Consider the following 27,763-nt stretch of genomic DNA (forward strand, 5'->3'; position numbering starts at 1 on the left):
GCCATTATATCAAGAACTACTTCAAAACAGCAAAAGGCTCCCTCTTTTTTTCACTTCACCCCTCTATCCTCCAGCACAGATGGAAAACTAACAAGCAGGCAGAGTGGAACAGCAGGGAGGAGAGAGGGATGGGGGAGGGCGTGGTGTAAACTAGGTAAAAGGTGAGTGTTCCCACAGGCTAGAAAACAGTGACACAGTCAACATAGGGGACCGGAAACACACCGACTGCCAGTACAGTCATGTTTGAGCACGATTGCCCTGCCCCAACCACCCCTTCCCAGTTAGCCTGAAAGAAAAAAAAGAAAAAATATGAACGTAGGTAAATCATTTTAGAAAGCCCAAACAAAATATATTTGTATGCTGGGCTTTAGCAGAGACTATTTTACAGTCAAGTGTGTGTCCAGGCCTCAATTGTTTGACTGCCACCATTGAGTCAATAAGTCTTGTGTTATAACTTCTAATAGGAACTGTATCCACTGAGGAACTCTGGAGCTGTGTGCCATCTAAAACGCAGGGTTGCCTGTCAGCAGGAGCCGTTTGATTTATTCAGAGACTCGAGAAGCGATCATCGTTAACATGATCGATTCAAAGCATTGAATATTTACATTCATGCACTTCGAAATGAATGTTGTAACTTTATCCAGGAAGTTTTTATGCACAGGGCACTCCCACATCATGTGAAGGAATGAGGTCTACCGGAGTTAGAGGGCACAGTGAACAGTTGGGAGTTGGGGCCAATTTCTTCCCAAAAGGTTTCCTTGGTGTTAAATACAGTCTGTGAATAAACTTGAAACATAAATTGATGATTCGGATTACAGGGTGCCAACGGGATATTTTTTCCATATTTTGTTCCAATTAAAGGGTTGTTCAGATTCCCTTATAACTGGACAATACTTCAATGGCTAGCTCTGAATTATATTTTCCAAAACAGCGTTTCTTTGACAGCCAGAGAAATTACAGCCATTTAAAATTCTGAACTTGAACAAAAAATGAACTATGACTTTCAGCAGCTTTCAGACAACATGCATTATAACAGAATACAACCACTGACAGTTGAACACAATACACGGGAGATGAAGGCCAACTGCGGTTCAGTCACGACTCAAATTCAGTCTCAAATTCATGGGCAAGAGTCCCTATACTACATACCTCTCTAACTCCTCAAACCAGGTAACTTTGGTCAAATTAGTTCGACTCAGGATAACCGGTACCAAGAAAGTGGCTCACCTTTTAGCCAGGTACATTTCAGAACTAACCTGCTCCTGGGCAGGCTACTCAGGGATAATTAAATTTATTCTGAATGAAGTGTCTGAGCTGCGAGTTAAGGACCAGTGAACTCAGATTCCCTCCCTTCTGCAAAGATAGCCTCATCAACCCTTCATTTGAGGAAGACGACTGCCCCAAAAACCAACTAATTATTTTGAAAAACGACCTACATGGCATCGAGAAGAGAAACCTATATAAAAGAGGACCCCAGACCTAAGCAATGGGACTGGAATTGGTCAAACTTGCAGTTTAAAGTGAGGTACAAAATGAGCCCATTTCCCTAAAAGCATGATGGTAATGACTTTCTTACATAAAAAGGTGGAGGTTAACTTGGCCCCAGACAAGTTAGTCATGGATTTGTGGGGCTTTAACCTCTGCTCCTTACCACTAGACAAAATGCTGATAAGCACTGTATCTGTATTGGGTGGGAATGACAATGAAAGATTAAATGTGCACATTGTTATATTAGCAGAACACTGCTATGATATTATGTAAAGGGTGGTTTATTCTACATAGATCTGTTACTACTAGGGGCGGGTTTGGCCGGGGGGGATTTAACCGGCCCATCCTGCTCTAGAGACTCCTTGTGGTGGGCCGGGCGCCTGCAGTCTGACTTCGGTCGTCAGTTGAGCAGTTTTTCCTCCGACATAATACAAATTAATAAAAGATTGAGAGGGGGGAACCAACTGTTAGAACCTTTGACACAGATGAGTGTCTTGGTGGTGGCAAGGACACCCCCAAATCAAACCACATCCCCCAAGCCAACTCACACCTTGCGTCTGTCATGGCCGCCAGCATTTCTTGAGGAGCAAGCCAAAATAACAAGGCCATATCAGCAGGTGCAGTTAATTAACCTTCAAATATTTGATTAATCAAACATTATATTGGGAAGAATAGTCATGTTAAAATACCTATCACGTAACCTAACACATCTAGTAATGATAGCATGCATTTGAAACGCACAGAAAAACTTGTGACTTAATAAAATAATTGTGGGAAAACACCTGAGCAGCATTTCTTTCTGTTCCCAATGACGAAGAAAAGAACAGTCAGGGGCGGTTCTCTTCTACACTGTTCAACCAATTCAGTAAATGTGGATGAGTGCAGTCAAAAACGTGATTTCTCTGTGTTTTATATATTTCCACACTATGAGGTTGGAATAAAATTGTGAAAATTATGAAAATTCCCTTTTATTGTAAGAGCTGTTTGAAGAGTTTTGGTGGGATGGAGTTTAGGCCTGCCTTGCGACATCACCAACCAGTAAATTAGTTAATATACCAATAATTGTTATTTATTAGGGGCGGCAGGGTAGCCTAGTGGTTAGAGCATTGGACTAGTAACTGAAAGGTTGCAAGTTCAAATCCCCGAGCTGACAAGGTACAAAATCGGTCGTTCTGCCCCTAGGCCGTCATTGAAAATAAGAATTTGTTCTTAACTGACTTGCCTAGTTAAATAAAGGTAAAAGAATAAAATTAGGAGTATGACACAAAGAAAAATACATTCCAGAGAAGAGTTTACAATTGACATACATTTTAAAACATTAACATGTGCTGGCGCATCGATCAGTTACACTAACATGTCAGTACATACACACAAGTAGGTAAGAAAGAGTTCCAAACCCCTTTGCCAATAAAAGCTAGTTTTCCCAGCCTGGTCTCAGACTAGCTGTAACATAGTAAAAGTAAATCAGAGACCCACAAATTGTATGATATGTTACGTTTGGTTGCTTAAGGCACAAACGAAAGTAGGGTGGACGGGTGTTCGAATTTCATCAAGGACAACTTTAGCAGCTACTTACTAGCCTACTTTTTAACTTTGCAACGACAGCATGTTAGCCAACCCTTCCCCTTTAACCTACATGACCAAAAGTATGTGGACACCTGCTTGTCAAACATCTCATTCCAAAATCAAGGGCATTAATTAATATGGAGCTGGTCCCGCTTTTGCTGCTATAACAGCCTCCACTTCTCTAGGAAGGCTTTCCACTAAATGTTGGAACATTGCTGTGGGGACTTGCTTCCATTCAGCCACAAGAGCATTAGTGAGGTTGGGCTATTAGGCCTGGCTCGCAGTCAGTGTTCCAATTCATCCCGAAGGTATTCGATGGAGTTGATTTAAGTCAGGGCTCTGTGCAGGCCAGTCAAGTTCTCCCACACCGATCTCAACATTTCTGTGTGTACCTCGTTTTGTGCACGGGGGCGTTGTCATGCAGAAACAGGAAAATGCCTTCCCCAAACATTTGCCATAAAATTGGAAGCAAAGAATCATCTAGAATATAATTGTTTTCTGTAGCGTTAATATTTCCCTTCACTGGAACTAAGGGGCCCAAACCATGAAAACAGCCACAGAACAATATTTCTCCTGCACCAAACTTTACAGTTTGCACTATGCATCTGGGCAGGTAGGGTTCTCGTGGCACCCGCCAAACACAGAATCATCCGTCGGATTGCCAGATGGTGAAGCGTGATTCATCACACCAGAGAACGCGTTTCCACTGCTCCAGAGTCCAACGGCGACGAACTTGACCACTCCAGCCGACGCTTGGCATTGCGCATGGTGATCTTAGGAGTGTGTGCGGCTGCTCGGACATTACGCTCCCGACGGAGCAGTTCTTGTGCCGACACTGCTTCCAGTGTATATAGCCTTGCGATTTTTTTAATATTTTTTTTTACACACTACGCACTTCAGCACCTGGCAGTCAAGTTCTGTGAACTCGTGTGGCCTACCACGTCGTGGCAGAGCTGTTGCTCCTAGACGTTTCCACTTCACAATAACAGCACTTACATTTGACAAACTGACTGGTTGGAAAGGTGGCATCCTATGACGGTGCCCCTGAGCTCTTCAGTAAGGCTATTCTACTGCCAAATGTTTGTTTATGGAGATTGCATGGCCGTGCGCTTGATTTTATACCCGTATGGCTGAAATAGCCGTTTCCACTAAATTGAAGGGGTGTCCACATACTTTTGTGTATCTCCTAACCCTTAGCCTAGATAATGTTAGCCACAACAAATTGGAATTCTTAACATATCATACATACATTTAGCTAATTCTTAACATATTGAAATTTATAAACACTGTACAAATTGCAATTTGTAACATATCATACGAACTGCAATTCCTAACATATCATACGAACTGGATGGACATCCACAAATTAATACATAACATATGGTAATTGAGTATCCTGGATTTACATTTACTATGTTGTCTACCCCTGAGTCCAGGTTGGGTTTCCCCTCCCCACTGAGACCACTCCCAGGAAGTCCTAGCAAAATTCTTGCTTGAGAAATGGCTCTTTCCTATGAAACCATTTGTTTATTCTTACTATTTTAATTGAAAACATATCACAGTACGGTGCTTAATTGTTCCCCAGAAATGTATTGATATCGAAAGAAAAAACGGCTGCATTGAAGTCCAAAAGTGGCGGCAGGCAGACGAGCAAAAGCCTCTGTCGTAGTATGTATGAAGCCTGCTGAGCCGGAATGTGAAGCTAACTGAAGCTGGCTAGCTTTAGAAAACCCTGATCGTAGTATACCCCATCCGCAACATTAGTTATTTGGCTAAATGCCAGATCTAACGTTACGGTAACTAAAGCATTCAAGGAACTCCACTTACATTGCAGAGGGACCTACAGTTATGCAAATCATTATTAGGATGGAGAAAGTAGCAATCCAACCAGGTTTACCGTAATCAAGCCGAACCACTAGTTTGCTAGCTAACAGGGCTAGCAAGCTAGCTCCTTTATGGATGCTACTTTTACATACTAGCACGCGCTTGTTCGTCGTGAGCGAAAAACGGAAACACTGACACGCATAATTTACATGTATTTTTCCAGAATGACTTGGCTAGAGTAGCTAAATAGCTAACGCCGAATAACACGTATTGTTAGCTAACAGAAATTAGCCATTAACCTACAAATTAATAAAACTGCAGTCAGTAAAGCCATAGCCTTTTAAGACACATTGAACTCCTTGTCTATCATAACTAAACCAAACTTAGCTGACTTTGTTAATTGTCATGGACTCCAAAAATAGCCGAGTTTAGCCAGAGAGGATCATCTCTGGTTTAACTGGCTAACGTTAGCAATTGATTTCTAATTCATGTTAGCGTTGGCTGACAGAGCAAGCCCCTGCCCATTATACGCGTTATACGCGTGGATCTCCGAACTGTGTATGACAAAAAAAATATTTAAAGATGTAAAGGCATTTCGTTAGCATACCTGGAATCTATGAGGAAGACAAAAATTCGAGAACTCCGCAGGCACCTGTAGTGACGTCGATACCTTCTTTGATGAGATCTAACAGCGGTTGGCATCCAAAAAATGTTGCAAACGTCGAGACCTTCTCCAATACCCTCCTCTTCTCTGCTCGCATCCAAGTACTTAACTACCTTCCTTCTCTACTAGTATTCTTCCAGCAACACAAATGATGGCGTCACTTCGTATGGTAATGAAGATACCTTCAAAATAAAAGCCCGCATTTCAAACCATTGCAATATGAATAAGAAATTCAAACTATATTGAATTTGAATCACAGGAGGTTGGTGGCATCTTAATTAGGGAGGACGGGCTCGTGGTAATGGCTGGAGTGAAATTAGTGGAATGGTATCAAATACTTAAACACATGCTTTCCATGTGTTTGATGCCATTCCATTCGCTCCATTCCAGCCATTATTATAAGCCGTCTTCCCCTCAGCAGCCTCCACTGATTTTAATCAATGGCCACTTTTGTTGTGCCAACAAGAAAATACAATTAGTAATTCATGAAAACAAATACAAAATATTTGTTAAGTCCAATTCTGAAAAAAAACACAATGTTGACACAGGCATGTTGAGAAGATTGCGCTGTAGAGAGAACATGTTTCTACCTATCTCAGCTCAAGTTGGGTGGAATATACTCTGTACGGTCCCTACTCACCAAATACAGTCAGTTTTGGAGGGGGACTGTGTCGTAGATACCCATCAGCGATTCGTTCTCCACCCCCCTCTATAGCCCCAAATGCAATACACTGTAATTGACTGTACACAGGATATACACTGAGTATACAAAACATTAAGCTTTTCCTAATATTTGGTGTACTCACTGTATATGTTGGCTTGTAAAAATATAACTTTTATACCCGTCTCTGCTAAAGTGAAGTAGAAAATACTCAGGAAAACCTGACTGTTTTCTAAAATGTGGGCACCGATGAGAAGATTCAAATATGTTTTGTTTGGAGGTGGACTGTGTCACACGTTCTGCTGCTGGCATTTCACTCCGCACCCTCCATAGCCCCAAATGCAATACACTGGTATAGACTGTTCATGGGATATATATTGGCTTGTAGAGACAACTTTAAAAAAAATCTGTCTCAGCTAAAGTGGGGTGGAAAATACTCAGTAGGGTCTCTACTAGCCAAATATGGTTCGTTTTGGAGGGGCACTGTGTTGTTCACAATGAGCAGCACTTCATTCTCCACCCCCTCTATAGCTCCCAATGCAATACACTGTAATATACTGTACATGGGATACATATTGGCTTTTAGAGAGAACTTGTATACTTGTCTCAGCTGAAGGGGTGGGAAATACTCAGTAAGGTCTCAACAAGGCTAACAGTACAGTTTAATTGAGCTTTCAGAAGAGCAACTGAGAACATTATTTACAAGTTATAGGCCTCTGTGTTGCTTTTCTATCAAGGTTAGCAGTGTACTGTAAAGTCCTATCAACCATGTTTTCAAAACCAATAACAGCGACAAGATTGAAAGATAAATCAACACGTCCATGTATTATCTATCACGCTCAGCAAAGGCATTTTTCTGGAGAGTTTTAAATGGATCACGTAGTCATTTCCTGTCTGACAGCTGATGTAAAACATACTCTCGCATGCCATTGTATTCACATTGCCCTATAACAAGACTGCTTTAGAGAATAAGCACACGTAAACACCACAGCTACTACCACCTGACTGTTGTCTAAAATGTGGGTACCGATGAGAAGATTCAGAGTTTATTGTCACATCCATCACAAGTCCATGCTTTGCCAGATACTGTAATGCCAGGTATTGGAAGTGGAAGTCGTGTATCCTTTAATTCTCTTTCACACTGACTTAAGGAATCCATCATTTTAAGATTGAATGCAATGCAATTACTGCTACTAACTATATATTGCATATATTTGGCTATAACTGTCCGGTGTGACTTTAAGTTCACAGGCACTATCATATGCTATGGAGGGGGTGGAGTGAAAAGCCAGCAGCAAGTCGTGCAACAAAGTACCCCTCAAAAGCTGCACATATTTGGTTAGTAGAGACCCTACTGAGTCTTTCCCACCCCACTTTAGCTGAGACAGGTAGAAAAGTTCTCTCTACAAGTCATTATGCATCCCATATACTGTCTATTGCAATGCAGTGAATTTAGTGGGTGGAGTAAGGAGTCATCAGTACTCTGTATAAAACCCGCTGCCTAGCACAAGAGACCAATGTCGTGGAAATTTCCTGTATTTACCAAATCATGAGAGCAAACCACACACAAGTCAGAGTTATCATAAAATCCATCTTTAATTATATGAGCTCCATCACAACCCTGTGACTCTGAGATCAATTCAGTGTCTATAAATTAATTCTCTGAGAGGACACATTGCAACTGAGATCCTTTATAGCAAAGACACACATAGCCAGACAGCATTGGCTATAAATTATCGTTCAGCTTTGTCTCCTAAACTATGTTCTTATCTCGCTCTCAGGACCATAAAACAAAACCTATCAACAGGCATATATCAAATACACCCCTCCTTGACAAGATCACAGAGACACAGTGACTGGCACACAGACATTGTGGAGCCAAGAGATAATTGATTTAAAAGATATGTTGACATATGAAGACAAGCTTGACCCCTCCCCTCTCTGCGGCCCAAGTAACTTACCCCATGACAGAGAACAGATAACTGCAACCGGCCAACAGTATTATACAAAAATAGACATTCTGATGAGAAGTAACTCACAAGCATATAATGAAAATAAAACATCTTATCTATGTTACCCAACTAATTCGGATTATTCCCCAACACCCATTTAAGTTGTGCAGACTCTATTGAGTAATTCCAACAACATACTGTATATTTGTATTTTATTAAAATGGCATTTCTTTAAATATAGCCTACACAATAGCTTTCAAAATACCAGTATTTGGTTAAACTTTCAAAAGAAATGCTGGTATAAAATACATCAAATTATTCATTTATTTTTTCAAATGTGGCTGTAAATAATAGTGCAAAAAATAAAAGCGATATTCCCAAAGTTAAGCCTGTCTTTGTAGGGGAACACAATATCTTACATTACTCATATCACATTTATATACTGTATTTTATCTATTGCACCTCGCCTATGCCGCTCGAACATCGCTCATCCATATACTTGCATGTACATATTCTCATTCACCCCTTTAGATTTGTGTGTATTAGGTACGTAGTTGTTGGGGAATTGTTAAATTACTTGTTAGATATTCCAGCACTGTTGGAACTAGAAGCGCAAGCATTTTACTACACTCATTAACATCTGCTAACCATGTGTATGTGACAAATAAAATGTGATTTGATTTTGACTCTTGTAAAAAAAAATATATATTTAAAAAATCAGTGATCGTGCTGCCAGCATAATATCCTGTTGCTAGGAGAACAGTCATTCTTTCACTTATGGGCTGCTGTGTAGACTGCAATGATATATATGTAGCCCACTAAAAGGTGTACTCAGGACCACCTACAATAATGGGGGAAATGCCCATTTTGCCCATGGTTCAATGATTAAAGGGTAGGTAGCATAAATATAACTGCACATGTAACATATGGATTTGCATTAATGCACACATCAAAAGTCCCAATGAAAAGACACACCTCACTTTTCAGTTTTTTCTAGAAATGACATAAAACTGATCAGAATTCCATAGAATGCAGGAAAAAAATGCAAGGTGTGACATAATATGGAGGACTTAGCAAGCCAGCCTATTTCCTAATGTACACTTAAATGTATAACTTCAAATTAAACCAAATCGTTTGCACCATTGACTACTGCTTTCAATTACATTTTATGGCAATTTACAAGCAAACACTTTATGAATTGTTTGTTACAAATCAGCTTGCAAGGTTGCGAGCCAACTAGCCTGCTAACATTAGCCCTAACAGCATGCTAACATTACGTTAGCACTGCATGAATCAGCCAGTTGCTATCAACACTTAGCTTACAGCTACACTAAAGTAAACCAAAGTTTTGGAAATACATAAAGTCATCTAAGCAGTTATCAAATCATGTTACTGGTATATGCAGTTATCTTAGGCTGTAAGTGAGCCAGCCAGCTAAAGTTGGTTATTTAAGCCTGCTAGCTAGCTAACTAGCCACCACGGTTGACATAGCAGTAGTAGCAGTAGTAGTAGTAGTAAGCCAGAGAACAACACCAACTAGTCTAGCACAGGCAGGAACCCAGAGAACACAAAAAAAATCCAGCAGATATAACATAGAAAGAGCAGAGACTTACCGATTGACGGCTGAGTTAGCTACCAAAGAAGAGCCAACGAGAGAGGCGCTTCTGAGAGAGAGGCCATTTCACCGGCTGAGGGAGAGTCAACTAATATAATGGCGATATAGGGAGGCAAATCCAAAGTAGATGGATTCCAGAGGAAGCATTGGGCACAGGAGACAGAATATTCAACAAAATGGCGATCGGAGGAAGGCTCCAGGCAGATGGAAATGATCCCATCAGCTCAGTCAGTCGGATACTGTACTAAACCAAGGATGAAAAACTCTGAGAGCCTACTTCATGGAGAACAGGTTGAAAAGTTGACCAAATTGGAAGACGAAAAACAATGAAGAACAGACAAGGTACTTTTGAGCCAGAGGCAAGCCTGCCAGTGCAGGAGAATTCAGCGCTGCCTGGAGTAGCGGAGCAGGATCATGCAGCCCACACTTGTGGGCAATCTGATTGGTTGTTTACATTACAACTCCTCATGATTGGTGGATTTTAGCTCACCACTGCCAAAACTCAGGCTGCATGGCTAGTGGCTAACGTTAGCCATCTCAAGCTAGCTAGCTAACGCAGAGTAAATTCTCCATGTGAAGTTGATAAATAGTGCATTGTAGGTAGCTTAGAAGGTATCTGGAAATAAGTTCATAAATAAAAAATAAAAAATAACTGTTTGTAGTTATAGGTAACCAGATGGTGACTACAACTAAGTTAATAAGTCTTTGACCGCACTGTGTTGTTACTTAGGTGAGTAAAAACTCATGACTCCTACACTTTATTATGGATTTTGTAAATGATTTGTGCGTTTCAATGTATTACAAACTCATTTTGGAACATCTAGCTGGAAACCCAAAGGACACAACAGACACACTATTTTAGAGTTTATTATTATAATCATAACAATAAGGTGGATGTCTCTTTATTTTGACCATCAATTCAACCATAATTGTTTCATGTTTTTTTTTATCACAGGCAATAGTTATAATAGTGCACTTTTATATTTAAATTATGATACAGACATTTCTTTTTTTAACACCTTATTCTACTGACCCTTAGGAATGGACAATAGTTTACAATCTTAGCTAGAGTAAGGATGATGAATATAATGATCTTGGTGATGATGATGATGATGAAAATGACAGTGAACAATCATAAAGGTGAATAGCGACAGTGACGCCCCCGACGTGTACAGCGTGGTCTCTCTCGAAGTCAAGTGGTCCGCACAACGATGGCTGGAACTGGTGATGACAGACGCATCAGGTCAAGGGGAAAAGCATAAAGAAAGACATGGGAGCAGTATGAGCGTTTTATGTTGTCGGAGGAAAGGTGTACGATGGTGGTTTGCTCGTGTCTGCCAATGAATGTGGACAGTTTAGCTTGCTAGAGCAATGTGCTCAGTCACTTTATACAGAATGCTTAAAGAGAGTCCCTCTCACCCCCTTGCCTGTAACCTGGTCACAGGTGGTGCAACAGATCTGAAATATAAACCCATGACTCAGTCATTGACTCAACTCTTACAATCCAATAATCAGAACTGGGTCGTATTCATTAGTGCCCACCGTAACACGTTGCAAACAAAAAACTGTGTATCTCATTGGACAACTTCATGTAGTCCCTCCCTGTCTCAGTCCGTTTGCTTCCGTTTCGTTCCCAGTGAATTCGACCCCGAACAGAACATAAAATATATAAACAAATTCATACAATAGAAACTAAAACATTAACATTTAGACAGAATGCTGGGAATGAATGTAAATGTTGTAAGTTCATGATCCAAAAACAAAACGAGTGTCCTGGGAAAGAGAAAGAAATCAAAGAAAAAAATAATGTTGACAAGAAAAACATTATATCCCTAGCTCCTGATATATTTATGTTGGTGCAAGATACATTTCCCACATAAATAAATAATATATCAATAAATACATTAACAGTAAATAAATAAGTAAATAAATACGGAAATACATAAACAAGGAAATGGAAAATCGCAAAACGTTCTGCATCTGTTGCATATTGCGCAATAAGGAAGACTGGCTGGTAATGTGTCTAGTTTCTATCACATAATACTGTTGTAATACATGATCGTCAAAACAGCTACGTCTGCTTGTAGAGCGGTGATATAAGGTGACGCCGCGGGTGCAGAGGATGGATCACTTGGCTCATTGGTGATGGCAGAAGGGCTATCATTTGTTTGCCTTTTTTTGAAGTCTTTCGATAACAAGGAGTAATACGTCAGCATTTTGAGTACAGCTTAACGAGAATGTCCATCGATCAATGCGTGTTGAAATCTATGTTTGGAGTCAATATGTGAATTAGTGTGGTGATATGAGACAAGCTCAGATGGAGTTTGTCCAATCCATAGGTCTGGAATTCTCTCCTCATTGAGTCAGGGACAGATAGTGGAAGTCCAACCCATGTAACTATTTGCCCATGTTTTTTTTTCTTCAATATATTTTCATATTTCTCTTCAAATCAAAAATATTTTTCTTCACAGCAAAGGTTTCCCGACGACGCTTACATCCTGGTTACATTGTATTTGTCTCCGAGTAAAAAGAAAATACAACAAAACATTTTTTCTAATACATCAATGGTGACTTCGTTCCGACTTCCGTTCAAATTCCCATCGGCGTGGGTTCCACATTCAGATACTGGAGCAGATATGTCGAGGATGTCAAATCTTCCTGTTGTCGTTCCTCTCCTGTATCTCCGCTGAGAGCGCCAACCTCAAAATCAATAACTACATCATCTTAACTAAACCTAAATAAAAAAATATTTTTCACATTCACTTAGTTAGCTTAATTTGCATTTCTTTACCGCAAAAGAAGAGGATGTTGAAAATGCCTTTTTTTTTTTTTAAAAGGACCTCATTTCTCCCTTTTAAAACATGATCTGAAGGTGTTGTCGCCAAAGTCATTCATTGAACTGGCAGCCGGTTCTAACTTCTGGAATGGGTGGTCTGTGATAATAAGCAAGAGGGTTCTCTACGTGTCTCCATCACCTTTCATTGTCTTTTGAGTAAATGTACGTACAATGTTGGGCACATCAAGGTATTCATCGGGTATCCTTTTCAGTTATGCTGCTGTGGGGTAGAGGTACGGGAAGGGGGCGTTGTGTATTCTTGAGAACCATCACAGGATTGTTGAAACCCGTTCTTAACTTTTTGCTTGAGTTATTGCAAAGGAATGGTATGCTAGCAGATCTTATAATCCAAATCAAACACCCTTTAATCGTAATGACTGGCTAATTGGCATGCAAATTAGCGCTTCTTCAAAGTTCCTAGTTTGACCTGTGCTGTGTCTGGCTCATCTATTGTATCCCCTCTGGAAAAATGTTTTTGTTTTATTACTGGTTTGAATGGGATCCCTGCTTGATTCAGTGAATCAACATGAATGTATATTTTAACACAGGTGAAAAGCAGAAAAAAATATCAGCTTGTGTTCAGGCTTAAAGCATCTTGTTGAGACATCTTCTGGGGGTTGAATGGGAGATACTGTATACCTCATGGTTTGTGAAGGGTTTGGGTTTCGTCTGATGACAATTTGTCTTGTTTTTTTCACCAATGGAGTCTGGACACCTGCTACCCGACTGGTCTCTCTCTCTCTCTCTCTCCGATTTAGGGTTGGGACTGTGTTCCATTGGAGGACAGTAGTCGGGTCCTCTCCTTCCCGGAGCCTCGGCGTTGCAGGACCCCCCCACTGCCTCCGATGCCGCCTCCGATACCTCCTCCATCCCCTCGCTCGCCCCATTCGCACCGGTCGCCCCCGCCCTCGGATCGCCGGGAGTTCTGGCGGGTGGGGGTACCGTGGGGCCGACTGTTCTTCTCGTCTGGGAAGGGGTCTGTAGAGGGAGAGAATACAGTGACTCCATTCATGTAGGTGAAACCAGTGGTGTAAGAATGTGGGGTAAACACTATAATAATCTTCACAAATATTGAATCAACTATTAATAATGTGCATACTATTAATACATTCGTATTTCATTATTTGTAAACATATACAAACATTTATAACAATTTCAATCATTTCCAACGCAAATTATGGATTATTCATTTAAGTTATCATGACGTGAACCTTGATGTGGGAAAATGGTGTGTGAGGTTGGTGTGTGTGAGTAACAGAGAGTGTGTGTGACTCACCAGAGACCCCCATGGGCTGATCGTGGGAGCTGAGAAGCTGGGCCTGAATGGTCTCCACCACTCGTTTGAACCTGCGACTAGGACCTGCGAACACACACACACACACACACACACACACACACACACACACACACACACACACACGCACACGCGCACACAAACACACAAGGGCATTGAGAAGATGCAAACTTTTACCAGCACTAAAGACACACACACACACACACACACACACACACACACACACACACACACACACACACACACACACACTGCACGGAGGCATATACCAGAAGCACAGCCAAAGCTCTCCCTTCCACCATAACAAACCTGCCCTACTTTAATTCATTTGCATGAACTGTAACAATCCAATCCACCATATAAACCAGATGCTGTAAATCACCAACTGACAGCGTTTGAATGAACACCGGTCCTTCCCATTCCAAGCTCCACTTGCCTGATATGAGGCTGAACGTCACGCTGTAGATGCCCGCCTCTCTCTTGCCCTCCCGCTCGGCTTTCTCCCTCTCCCGCTCCCTCTCTCCCTCGGAGAAGGCAATGTCCACCTGAAACTTCACAGGCTTCTGGAAGACGGAGGGTCCGCCGGAGGTCTTATACTCGGCCCTGAAGCTGGTCTGGGAGATGACGCTGTGGCTGAGGGAGGGGATCTGGGCCGGGGGTTGGATAGGGTGGGTAAAGAGAGGGATAAATATGAGGGGTAATGAAAAGAAAGGAAAGGAGAGGTGGGTAGAGAAAGTAAAAGAGGGGGAGACAGATAAAGAGGGTCCATGTGAGATTGGGGTATTGGAGAGAATGATAGAGAGAGAGTTGAACTCTTCCATTTGAGCCACATCGACACATTTGTCTGTCAATAAAGCGGATTATATTGAAAATATAAAGGCTCACAAGATGAATTCCTAACACTTCAAAAACATGACCATATTACTAGGACTGAAGTGTGATTAAAAAAACAACAACAACAAGCTAGAATGTAGGCCTTTCTCAAGACAAGTCTCGGACATTGTTAACTCAGGATGTTCAGCGCAGAGTCAGATACTCACAGAGAGGAAGGCGTGGACGATGTCTGCCTTGACAGAGCTCAGCGGCTTGTCTCTGATCACCACGAAGATCTGCTCCTCCTTCTCCAGGCTGATGAAGTTCCCAAACCACGACTTCTTAGCCAGCCTGAGGGAGCATGACGCACATACACAGACGGACAAACAGACAGACACAGACGGACAAACAGACAGACACAGACGGACAAACAGACAGACACACAAAGAGAAGGTTGTGGCGAGGTCAAATGAGTTGGTCCTCGACGCAGGGCATCTGGGAGGCATGTTCATGAGTGCGTGTGTGTGTGTGTATGACTTACTCAGGGCTGGACTCTGGGGTCAGGCTGGACATGTCCTCTAATGTGGGTACTGAGAAAACAAGACATTTGTTCCATGTAGCTCTGTATTCTAATTTGCTAAAACTCCATTTAAACTGTTTAAAATCCATTGCTATGTAGTTACCTTGCATCTTACGGCGGTGGAAGCGGGGTGAGCCCAGCAAGTTGTTCTTGAACGAGTTAAGACGGGTTCTCCAGTGGGCGGAGCTGCTAGCCGCCATGCCGCCACTCCCTCCGGGGCTGGAGGGCGGAGTCAGGGACAGGGAGCCCACCCCTCCGCCTCCCTCCGCCCGTGAGGAGGAGGACGAGGAGGAGTTGGAGGGAGGGGTGGAGGAGGAGGGGTGGTGGGGGTGGTGGACGGGGGTGCCCATGGGGGTGGGCAGCGGCGAGCCCTGGGGGGTGACCTGCGACACAGAGTGGGTAGAGTTGGGGTAGAAGCTCTTAGTGACCGACTTGAGCACAGAGGGCGAGGGGAAGAAGAAGAAGCGGGGGATGGGTGAGAGGAGGGGGGAGGGCGAGCGGGAGGGTGAGTTGTGAATGGGGAGAGACTTGATGGGCTGGAGGTGGGGCCGATTGGTGGCGGGACCGCCCTTGGTGGTGGTGGGCAGGGTCTGGGTTTTGGGGTTCTGGGCCGCTTTGGGTTTGTCGTGGGCTCGGGCCGACCGAGGCGTGGTAGCACTTCCTGGTTTGGATGGGTCCTTAGTGTGAGCGGTGGTGGAAGTGACGTCTGATTGGCTGAACGTGAAGACAGGGCTCTGATAGGACTGGGGGGGGGGGGGGGGGGATGGAAAAGAAGAAGAGAAAGAGAGGGATGGGAAAATGGAAAAAGAGGGATGGAAATGAGTGTTATGGGTTATGACAAAGGAGTGCTTCTTGAATGATGGTGAAGAAACTGCACTGATAGTGTGAGCTATTTGTATAACTGAATGTAAAATCATTAGTTCTGACCCTGCATTCAACCATTTATGTTCCAACCTCACTCTTCTTTTTTCAAATCACTTTCAGCTAACACTTTAGATAACCCAGCGCGCAAAAATCCCTCCATGTCAGAAATAGTATGGAAGACAAAAACTACAAAATGGCGCAAGCAATACATTATGACTCTGTTTCTGCTTTTGCTGATCCGGAAAATAATAATTCAACTAGTATGTTGACATTTTCACGGTTACAGTTATATCAGTTATATCTTTCATTTCTGCAACCCAAACATGTTTTATCTTTACTTTATGTGCTGTGTTGCTTTTCAAAAATATGCACGTTTTTAAAGTTGTGCCATATATTCTCGAAAGTGTGGATGTGGAGAAAGAAGAAGAAGAAGAAGAGAAATGCCAAAGAAACTCCAAATGAGTGAGAGTTATTCTGATAGTGTGGTATGACATGTAAAATGGCTCGGAATGACCAAGGAGCTTGGGTGAGTTAGAGGAAGCGTTATGGCAACATGAACGCAATGTTAAAGCAATGTGAAAATCGTCAATAAATCTTTGAACGTTGCAAAAAAAGACAACCATTATCTGACATATACTGTATATGAGAAGACAGTTCAGAGTCAACGTTGTATGCTTTATCATTTCAGAGAGGATGTTAAAAGTGTTGGCCAACAAGCCTCTTACCCTGGGACTGCTGAGAGGGCTGGAGGAGAGGCCGGTGGACGCCCCACTGACTGATCGAGACCTGTAGAGGGGTCACAAGAGGTCATCATTTTAAAGGTTGTTATCATAAAGGTGAAGAGAACAAAAAATATGTCACCCTCAAGTAAAATGTGACAAATAAAATGACACTACAGCCTTAATTCTAAAATTGATCATCATATAACATCAATATTCTAAAAGTGATCATCAATCTAAACAAAATACCCCATAATGACAAAGCAAAAACAGGTTTTTAGAAATGTTTGCTAATTTATTAAAAGGAAAAAACAGAAATACCTTTATTTACATAAGTATTCAGACCCTTTGCTATGAGACTCGAAATTGAGCTCAGGTGCTTCTTGTTTCCATTGATTATCCTTGAGAGGTTTCTACAACTTGATTGGAGTCCAACTGTGGTAAATTCAATTGATTGGACATTATTTGGAAAGGCACACACCTGTCTATATAAGGTCCCACAGTTGACAGTGTATATCACAGCAAAAAACAAGTCATGAGGTTGAAAGAATTGTCCGTAGAGCTCCAAGACAGGGTTGTGTCAAGGCACAGATCTGAGGAAGGGTACCAAAACATTTCTGCTGCATTGAAGGTCCCCAAGAACACAGTGGCCATCATTCTTAAATGGAAAAAGTTTGGAACCACCAAGACTCTTCCTAGAGCTGGCCGCCCGGCCAAACTGAGCAATCGGGAGAGAAGGGCCATGGTCAGGGAGGTGACCAAGAAGCCAATGGTCACTCTGACAGAGCTCCAGAGTTACTTTCCAGAAGGACAACCATCTCTGCAGCACTCCACCAATAGGCCTTTATGATAGAGTGGCCAGACGGAAGCCACTCCTCAGTAAAAGGCACATGACAGCCCGCTTGGAGTTTGCCAAAAGGCACTTAAAGGAGTCAGACCATGTGAAACAAGATTCTCAGGTCTGATGAAACCAAGATTGAACTCTTTGGCCTGAATGCCAAGCGTCACGTCTGAAGGAAAACTGGCAACATCCCTACGGTGAAGCATGGTGGTGGCGGCATCATACTGTGGGGATGTTTTTCAGCGGCAGGGACTGGGAGACTAGTCAGGATAGAGGGAAAGATGAACAGAGCAAAGTACAGAGAGATCCTTGATGAAAACCTGCTCCAGAGTGCTCAGGACCTCAGACTGGGGTGAAGGTTCACCTGCCAACAGGACAACGATCGTAAGCACACAGCCAAGACAACGTAGGAGTGGCATCCGGAAACATCTCTGAATGTCCTTGAGTGGCCCAGCCAGACCCGGACTTAAACCCGATCGAACAACTCTGAAAATAGCTGGGCAGCGACGCTCCCCATCCAGCCTGACAGAGCATGAGAGGATCTGCAGAGAAGAAAGGGAAAACTCCCCAAATACAGGTGTGCCTATAATCGCTGCATAAGGTGCTTCAACAAAGTACTGAGTAAAGAGTCTGAATACTTATGTAAATGTATATTTCAGTTTTGTATTTTTAATACATTTGCAAACATTTCTAAAAACCTGTTTTTTGCTTCGTCATTATGGGGTATTGTGTGTAGATTGATGAGGAAAAAATACAATTGAATCAATTTTAGAATAAGGCTGTAACGTAGCAAAATGTGGAAAAAGTCAAGGGGTCTGAATACTTTCTGAATGCACTGTATGTGGCTAACAAAATGTTTTTGGCCTGTAAGAATGTAATAAGTGTGTATGTGTATGTATGTGTGTGTGTGTGTGTGTGTATGTGTGTGTGTGTGTGTGTGTGTGTGTGTGTGCGCGCCTGTCTGTCTTTGTGAGTGTGTACCTGCATTTGGCTTTTTTTTGTGTGTTTGCGGACCGTGTGTGTGACACCCCTCCAGTACCTCTGGCTGTGTGCGGCCGTGTCCAGGGCCCTGCGGGTCGGGGTGGGAGACCCCTGCTCGGTCACACTCAACACCTCTAGGCTCTTCCTCTCCGGGCGGCAGCGGCCATGACGCGTTAGCATGGGAGAGTCCACGCGCTTACGAGGGGGGTCCGCTGAGGGACACCAGGGTGGAGTTAGTCCATTACGCAGTAAGAGCCCCCCCAACCCCCAATCAGAACATAAATAGTATATAGTAAGGCTATCACAACTAAAATATCCCGACTCACACACACAGGCAGCCCCTACACACACCTAACCTCCCCCCTACACACACACACACAGATACACAACCCAAACACACACACACAACACACCTTTCCCCAAACACACTTCTACCCCACACTCATATGCATCAGTTCGAACAGCAATTCGAACAGCAAAATGAGGAATTAGGTTTAAAAGGTGGGTCCGTGGAGAAGCAGGAGCGAGGTGCACACCGGGACACAGAGACAGAGGGGCAGGAGGAAGACTGCGGACCAGACAGGGACGGAGTCAAGTCAGTGCGGTTAGTGGCTCGCTCCTGACACCTAGGGACTCACCTACGTCATTTCGGGGCGGCAAATCCTCATCCTCGTAACTGGGGTAACGCTCTTTCCTGTCCAACAGGAGATAATAGATCATCTTCTCCTGGTTGTCTCTGGGGGACGGAGAGAGAGAGGCAGGGATGGAGGGAGGGAGGGAGAGAGAGAGGGAGGGAGAGACGGAGGGAGGGAGGCAGGGAAGTAGGGAGGGAGGGCGAGAGGGAGGGAGAGAGGGAGAGAGAGAGAGGGACGGAGAGAGAGACGGAGGGAGGTATAAAGGGATGGAGAGAGAGAGAGAGAGAGAGAGAGGGACGGAGAGATAGACGGAGGGAGGGATAGAGGGATGGAGAGAGAGAGAGAGAGAGAGAGGGAGATTTGTGTAGAAAGATTTCAATTCAGGAATACAATTTGGAGGAAGGTAGCAAGACGAGAGACAGGTTGAACACAAGAAGAAAGAAGACACAAAAGGTGGACATGGGCCCAGCTAGACAAAACAACAAAAGAAAGAGACAGATGACAAAGAGAGAAATGTGAGAGAAGACACACACACACAAACACACACACAGACACACGTACTCTTCACACTGCAGGTCACGGGTGAGTTTCCCGCGGTCTCTGAAGCAGCCCAGAGAGTGCATGCTGTCCAACACGTCCGGGTCCAATTCGGTCAGCGACAGGATGCGCCCCACACACACCCGCCTGGGAGCGGGCTGCTCAGGACAAGGCTCGTTACGACCCGACCTGAGACACACACGCGCGCAGACAGACAGATACACGCACCACACACACACAAAGACACACATCCCCATGTTAGTGACCCAAAACACTGAGCCCCATAAAACAATGTTTGGCATCAACTTCAAATTCCCAATTCATCCCTATTTATAATTCAAAGGCAGACCAAACTAATCCATACTTACTGATACCAGGTGTGCTTCTGGATGGCCTCTAGCTGGAAGGGCGAGAGGGCAGATGGAACGATTAGTACAGTCTGTTCAAAGACACAGATGGCTGCTAGCGCAAGGTGTAAACAATTCCTGCTGGGCCTGAATTTTGAAATTGGAAAGAGATTCTCTCATCACTTTTGGCTACATTTTAGGCATCTCAATCTCATCCCTTCTTCCTCCCTGCCTCCTTCTCCCACTACCGCTCAGCCTGCCTATCCTCCTCTCTCGTACCGTGAGCCTCTTGTCGGGGGGTTAACCTCTCCCTCCCTGCCTCCTTCTCCCACTACCGCTCAGCCTGCCTATCCTCCTCTCTCGTACCGTGAGTCTCTTGTCGGGGGGTTAACCTCTCCCTCCCTGCCTCCTTCTCCCACTACCGCTCAGCCTGCCTATCCTCCTCTCTCGTACCGTGAGCCTCTTGTCGGGGTCGACCTCAATCATGCCTTTGAGCAGGGCCTGGCAGTCCGGGGGGATGAAGTGGGGCATGTGGAACACCCCACTCTTCACCTTCTCAAGGAGCTGACGCAGGTTGTCATGGTCAAATGGTAGGGCCCCCTACGGAGGAGAGGACAGGGGAACAGGGACGTTACTGATAAATAGGCCTTTTTACAAGGAATGGGAGGCGTGACTGCACACACAAACACATGTTGGGCTGGTTATCCAGGCACAGATTAAACCTAGTCTTGGACAAAGAAGCACCTTCAATGGAGAATCTCCATTGAACATACTCTTTAGTCTAGGGCTAGGCTTCATTTGTGCCAAGCAAACCGACCAGTTATTTTGGGTCACAAGGTTATAACCCAATTCCACAAATACTCAATTCCAAATGGACCCCTAGCCCCTCCTCTCGATCTGAAAGGATTGGGTAGGTGTAAGACGTAAGCAAAGAGGGCAAACGGGACACTTTCTCACCACCAGCAGAGCAAAGAGGATGACTCCGCAGCTCCACACATCTGCCCGTCGACCATCATACTTCTCTCCCTGATAGAGAGAAAGAGAGAGAGAACGAAGAAGAGCGAAAAAGAGCGAGAGAGTGAAAGAGAAAGAGAGAGAGAGAGAAAGCGAAAGAGAGAGAAAGAGATGTGTACTATGCAACATGTATCCCTCCCTACATACACATGTTGGTATCAGCAAACTCTTCCCTTATCAAATACTTACATTTCTTATGTCTTATCAATCATTACATTTCTATATCTCACTTGGTTGGGTGATCTTAGACACTTAAAATAACGAAAAGGGAAGACGAGCCGGAAACCTACCCGGATCACTTCTGGACAGGCATAGTGTGGGGATCTGAAATGGATAGAAGTGAGGCCTTGAGAAGATGCAAGCTTTTACCAGCACATACGACACACACACACACACACACACGTACTGCACGCACACACACACACACACACACACACACACACACACACACACACACACACACACACACACACACACACACACACACACACACACACACACACACACACACACACACACACACACACACACACACACACACACACAAACACCCGCATGCACACACAGCATACTCACCCACAGCTGGTCTCCAGCAGGCTGTCCCCCACCTGTAGGGAGGCCATGCCGAAGTCTGCGATGCGGATGTTGTTCTTCTCATCCAGGAGCAGATTCTCCGGCTTCAGGTCTCTGTGACTGTGTGACGGTGCGAATAGAGCAGCGTAGAGTTGAGTGCGATAGGATAGGATGGAATAGAAGTCATTTATTAGTGAGACCTTAAATAATCTACTGGAAGTGAGCAATAAAACACTGAGCGAGTAAAATAAGAATAGATTCAAATAAAATGGCATTATTAGTGAGATATTGACGGAGGGCGTGAATAGACGGGAATTACTCATAAGGAAGCATAAAAACAATGAGACCAGACCAGACCATTTGATTGAACCTGGAAAGCAAGTTGGGCAGGGTTTTCATATTTGGGACTAATCAAGTTTTTCCATTGCACCAGGCAAGCTCAATTAGGCGTTGCTAAATTATACATTTATTTTATTATTTTAAATGATACATTTTAAAAAAAGTGAGCAGTCCCAATCATTTCATATTTGTTGTGCCTTTATTGAACGATAGGACAGTAGAGGAAAGACATGAAAGTTAGTAGAGGCTCTAACCGCTGGACGACACAAGCCACTCACACACACACACAATAGGTTTTGTACATGAATAGAGTCGTTTACCAGATAGAGTGACTGTGACAGAAGTCCAGGGCCGATATGATTTGTCGGAAGAACTTCCTGGCCTCTTTAGGTGTCAGTCTGCCCTTCTTCACCAGATAGTCAAATAACTCCCCACCTGACACATGCTCCAACACCAGGTACCTACAGAGAGGGAGGGAGGGAGGGTGATATATAGAGGGCATGAGAAAGGGGTGAGGGAGGTAAGTCATTGATAGGGATAAAGGTTGGGGAGATATTGAGAGAGAGCGAGAGAGAGAGAGAGAGAGAGAGAGAGAGAGAGAGAGAAGTTGAGCAAGAATTCAAAGAGGGTTGAATCCTAATTTGAGGACAGGCTTGTGTAATTTTGATATTTGTGAACAACATGCATTGAAGTCAATGGGAGATTTGATGGCAGAAATCTGCAGACTTCAAGAGAGAGAGAGAGACGAAGCAGATTAATACAGTCCTTTGATTAATATTTACACATGACACCCACGGGTCTAGAGCTACAGGGCACAGGCAGAGCCGAGGGGCGCACCTGAATGTACAATGAATGAACTCACAGGTATTTGTTATTCTCGTAAACGTCATGCAGCTTCAACACATGCGGATGCTCAATTAGCTTCAGGATGGCAATCTCCCTCTCCACCTTGACAGAGACATGGGGGGTTGGAAAGAGAGATGGGGGAGAGGGTGAGGGCGAGAGAGAGAAAGTGAGAGAGGGGGATAGAGGGGGATGTAGGGAGGGAGAGAAGAGATGGGGATAGAAAGAGATAGGGGGGAAGAGAGAGCAATATAAAATTGTAATTTGAGAGGAATTTACATTCCAGGGTTCACTCTTAATGCATACTTGATGAAATATGTCTTGTTGAAGAGCCTTTGCATGCATGTAATTTCATTACTATTCCTAACAGTAATTACTATGTATATTGCATTAAAGTTACATATTATATATATATATATATACGTTTTTTTTGGAATTGTACACATTTGCAGCTAAAAGCTGAATTGCAGCACACATACGCCTATGTAAGAAAGTAAATACAACAAAATACATTATTAGCGATTCATTTTAAGGTTAAAAAAAACAAAAAAACATGTCCCTTATTTTAAGGTCAACCCTGTTACATGAAGTGACGTTTTAATATGGCGAAATATATTTTTCAAAGGAGACATTGAGCGTCTAATGGTCAAAGAATTGTGTAAAAGCAGGTGAACTACTTTTACGGTGGGAAACTGAGCTGGTCGGACATAACACGTCAACCCTGTTCCTCATAGATAGAAAGGCTAGAAATGTTTAAACAATTTATCTTTTTTGTGAAGTTTGCATTCAATTGCCCCTCCCTGTTACACACACAAGCTTCCATTCCCTCTGTCACAAGGGGATATACAGTGGGGCAAAAAAGTATTTAGTCAGCCACCAATTGTGCAAGTTCTCCCACTTAAAAAGATGAGAAAGGCCTGTAATTTTCATAAATAGGTACACTTCAACTATGACAGACAAAATGAGAAAGAAAAATCCAGAAAATCACATTGTAGGATTTTTAATGAATTTATTTGCAAATTATGGTGGAAAATAAGTATTTGGTCAATAACAAAAGTTTATCTCAATACTTTGTTATATACCCTTTGTTGGCAATGACAGAGGTCAAACGTTTTCTGTAAGTCTTCACAAGGTTTTCACACACTGTTGCTGGTATTTTGGCCCATTCCTCCATGCACATCTCCTCTAGAGCAGTGATGTTTTGGGGCTGTTGCTGGGCAACACGGACTTTCAACTCCCTCCAAAGATTTTCTATGGGGTTGAGATCTGGAGACTGGCTAGGCCACTCCTGGACCTTGAAATGCTTCTTACGAAGCCACACCTTCGTTGCCCGGGCGGTGTGTTTGGGATCATTGTCATGCTGAAAGACCCAGCCACGTTTCATCTTCAATGCCCTTGCTGATGGAAGGAGGTTTTCACTCAAAATCTCACAATACATGGCCCCATTCATTCTTTCCTTTACACGGATCAGTCGTCCTGGTCCCTTTGCAGAAAAACAGCCCCAAAGCATGATGTTTCCACCCCATGCTTCACAGTAGGTATGGCGTTCTTTGGATGCAACTCAGCATTCTTTGTCCTCCAAACACGACGAGTTGAGTTTTTACCAAAAAGTTATATTTTGGTTTCATCTGACCATATGACATTCTCCCAATCTTCTTCTGGATCATCCAAATGCTCTCTAGCAAACTTCAGACGGGCCTGGACATGTACTGGCTTAAGCAGGGGGACACGTCTGGCACTGCAGGATTTGAGTCCCTGGCGGGGTAGTGTGTTACTGATGGTAGGCTTTGTTACTTTGGTCCCAGCTCTCTGCAGGTCATTCATTAGGTCCCCCCGTGTGGTTCTGGGATTTTTGCTCACCGTTCTTGTGATCATTTTGACCCCACGGGGTGAGATCTTGCGTGGAGCCCCAGATCGAGGGAGATGATCAGTGGTCTTGTATGTCTTCCATTTCCTAATAATTGCTCCCACAGTTGATTTCTTCAAACCAAGCTGCTTACCTATTGCAGATTCAGTCTTCCAAGCCTGGTGCAGGTCTACAATTTTGTTTCTGGTGTCCTTTGACAGCTCTTTGGTCTTGGCCATAGTGGAGTTTGGAGTGTGACTGTTTGAGGTTGTGGACAGGTGTATTTTATACTGATAACAACTTCAAACAGGTGCCATTAATACAGGTAACGAGTGGAGGACAGAGGAGCCTCTTAAAGAAGAAGTTACAGGTCTGTGAGTGCCAGAAATCTTGCTTGTTTGTAGGTGACCAAATACTTATTTTCCACCATAATTAGTAAATAAATTCAGTAAAAATCCTACAATGTGATTTTCTGGATTTTTTTTCTCATTTTGTCTGTCATAGTTGAAGTGTACCTATGATGAAAATTACAGGCCTCTCTCATCTTTTTAAGTGGGAGAACTTGCACAATTGGTGGCTGACTAAATACTTTTTTGCCCCACTGTATGGTTGATTTAAGGGGACGTCGTCAACCCTGTTACGGTCAACCTTGTTACTTTATTTGGCACTTACTATTGTCCATTTTTTATTTAACTTCTTAAGATGGGGAAAAAAGTGTTTTGTTATTAAGTTGAACATGTGATCATTACGACAATGTTAAAATTAAGTGAAATAAAACATATTATTGAAAGACCCAACTACTGCAAACAGCCAGCTAATCGTAATGTTGTCCGTTTTTTAGAAAAGTAGTCATCATACTGGGACATCGTTATTCGCGTCATCATTATCTTACCTTCATCAGAACCGACTCGGACAGTTTCTCCCTGTTGACTATTTTGATGGCTATCTTCTGTCCCGTAATGCAGTGAACTCCAAGCTTCACCAGGCCTGAGAGAGCGAGTCACATGCTCACCATACACTGGCCAACATAAGGGTATTACGCATTCTTAACACATTCACAAAACACAGACATGACTCCCATCTATCTGTCCATCAATCCACCCATCCACTGCAACCACTCGCCCGTCCATCCATCCCTCCATCCCATAATAAACACACCATTATTTTTCACGAAGATGAAGAAGGGGGAAAAAAAGCGGTGAAATTCAAAACTCACCTGTCTGGCCCTTCCCCAGTGTTTTTTCCAGTCGATATGGCCCAACATATTGAGCTGACTGACTTAGTGACAGTTCCTTACTCATACTGCTCTAACTATTGGCTACGACTTACAACGGCTAATGGTGATAACTAGCTCTATAGTTAGGAGGATTTCATGAATTATCGCCCCCGAATAAAAAAAAAAGGAAGCCTGGATAACAATGGTAATGGTTAGGAAAAAATATTGCAACGCTGCTTTGAGATAGACTGAAGTTGAATATAGGTCTATATTCAGAGCTAAAGACCGGACAAGTCCTGAATTAAGAATTGTGGTTTTACTTCTTTCTGGGTTGGTGGTTCTGGATGTATTTTTGCTTTCATTCGATATAGACAAGTATTATACTGAAACTGAAACTATCACAGGTAGGCAACAGCTGAGTAAATGGATTGCTATGACACACATATCATGTTATGTATGCACTAGCCTAAACTCAAAATAGCGACAACTATCATGATAACAAGTATGACAAGATTGATAACATGGTAGGCCTATGTGTCACAGTTTTCAGATTTGAAATAGCTTTGCTTTTGATACATTGGTCAATCAACAGAGATCAGTACCAATATCTTATCTGTTTGACAGCACCAACCGTCAATAGATATTTATCAACATTAGTTTTGACTGCACCATTCTTTTTCTATCTGCAACCTGATCACAAACAGGTTACTATCATTGGGATGCTACATCAATTCATTCAAACAACGTATCGCAACACAAAAACGTCCTTATAGTTCAATGCAGACAGATGTAAATGGTATTCACTGTGGCAGGCCTATATCACAGGTGGAGCCGCATGTTATCTTCGAGTTATTAGCCACACAAGTGCGTCCATACACTGTGGTTAGCCTAGCCTACGTTTATCCACGTCTTTTAAGCGTCTGTCAAAATCGGATCATTTTGAAGTTTCTTTGTAACGCGAAATGATATGTTTCGTCCAACAGCCACATCGTTGCGATTTTTTTAGAGGAAAGATGCGTCCCTTGCAAAACAACCATCTTTACCGTATCACCCTCCCCCTCCCTCTCGCTCTAGCCCTGCCAGTAGGCTAAGCGTATCACAGCATCTTCTCTCTCTCCTTTTGGCGTGTCCTCCCTCGCCGGTTCCAATTTCATGAAATCAACGATTTGCTAGTGAGAAATAAATATCTGCATATGTATTCACACTATACTAGACAGGCACGTTTTCATATAATTGCACACATTGCGTGAGAGGGCCTCCCCGTTTACAGTCCTTTGCTTTTTCTTGCCGTAAATCGATATTTTCTCTCGTCTTCCTTCGCCTCATTCGCATCAGCATCCGGGTCCCACTCCCTCTCCATCCCTCTTTCTACCCCTCCCTTTTGATCTTCCTCAAATACGCTTGTCTCTCTGCATTCACCTCAGATACATCGCATATGCGGCACTGCTGTTGCAAGCAGAAGCACATTTTGTTTTGAATTATGGAATAAGTTCTTACCAGGATGAATCTAACTTTTATAAAGATTATATTTTTTTGCAATACGTTTGACCCACCGTTTGTTTTGGGCAAATTTGGTAATAGCAGCCTAAAAATTACCCCTGGCCGGCCTACCTGACCATTCGAAAGTCAGTGATGTAAACTGATAGTCTGCCTGTTTTTTTGGTTGATTTCTAAATTAGAATGACAGCTAGGTTTAGTAAGGTACACGCTACATT

The 27,763-nt window shown here is 43.1% G+C and overlaps 2 protein-coding genes across 4 annotated transcripts in view; both read right to left on the reverse strand.

Annotated features, from left to right (window-relative positions):
- Nucleotides 1-5,688, reverse strand: part of LOC139368194 (carnitine O-palmitoyltransferase 1, liver isoform-like) — a 40,178-nt gene extending 34,490 nt beyond the window's left edge. The window contains exon 1 of one of the 2 annotated variants that reach the window (XM_071106833.1): nucleotides 5,486-5,688. The gene's annotated coding sequence lies outside the window, so the exon portion shown is untranslated. The remainder of the gene's footprint in view (nucleotides 1-5,485) is intronic. The other variant, XM_071106834.1, reaches the window with a different exon arrangement.
- A 6,492-nt stretch (nucleotides 5,689-12,180) lies between these two features.
- On the reverse strand, nucleotides 12,181-27,349 carry LOC139368195 (serine/threonine-protein kinase BRSK2-like). Of its 2 annotated transcripts, none has more exons than XM_071106836.1 (19): nucleotides 26,049-27,349; nucleotides 25,725-25,819; nucleotides 23,006-23,091; nucleotides 22,464-22,604; nucleotides 21,808-21,924; nucleotides 21,522-21,555; nucleotides 21,175-21,243; nucleotides 20,671-20,817; nucleotides 20,239-20,270; nucleotides 19,895-20,059; nucleotides 19,337-19,434; nucleotides 18,757-18,910; nucleotides 16,883-16,943; nucleotides 15,397-16,036; nucleotides 15,255-15,303; nucleotides 14,941-15,064; nucleotides 14,337-14,547; nucleotides 13,883-13,966; nucleotides 12,181-13,584 (listed from the first exon to the last, which is right to left on the reverse strand). In XM_071106836.1, exons 1-19 carry the CDS (start codon nucleotides 26,131-26,133, stop codon nucleotides 13,361-13,363), a joined length of 2,616 nt encoding a protein of 871 aa, XP_070962937.1. In that variant the 5' UTR covers nucleotides 26,134-27,349; the 3' UTR covers nucleotides 12,181-13,360. The 2 variants fall into 2 exon arrangements, with proteins under 2 accessions (XP_070962937.1, XP_070962938.1); XM_071106837.1 differs by having other exon boundaries at nucleotides 13,284-13,584; nucleotides 15,397-15,676; nucleotides 26,049-26,265.
- Between the last annotated feature and the right edge of the window lie 414 nt (nucleotides 27,350-27,763).

Source organism: Oncorhynchus clarkii, chromosome 16 (genome assembly GCF_045791955.1).
Source record: "Oncorhynchus clarkii lewisi isolate Uvic-CL-2024 chromosome 16, UVic_Ocla_1.0, whole genome shotgun sequence".
Lineage (NCBI taxonomy): Eukaryota > Metazoa > Chordata > Actinopteri > Salmoniformes > Salmonidae > Oncorhynchus > Oncorhynchus clarkii.

What these genes read in the sequence shown, in the direction of transcription:
- LOC139368195 (XM_071106836.1), bottom strand. Translation starts at nt 26,133, where the DNA reads ATGAGTAAGGAACTGTCACTAAGTCAGTCAGCTCAATATGTTGGGCCA. An exon ending in TACGAGAATAACAAATACCT is followed by an intron (nt 22,605 to 23,005) that starts GTGAGTTCATTC and finishes CCCTCTCTGTAG; the next exon opens with GTACCTGGTGTTGGAGCATG. An exon ending in ACCCCGACAAGAGGCTCACG is followed by an intron (nt 20,271 to 20,670) that starts GTACGAGAGAGG and finishes TCGCCCTTCCAG; the next exon opens with CTAGAGGCCATCCAGAAGCA.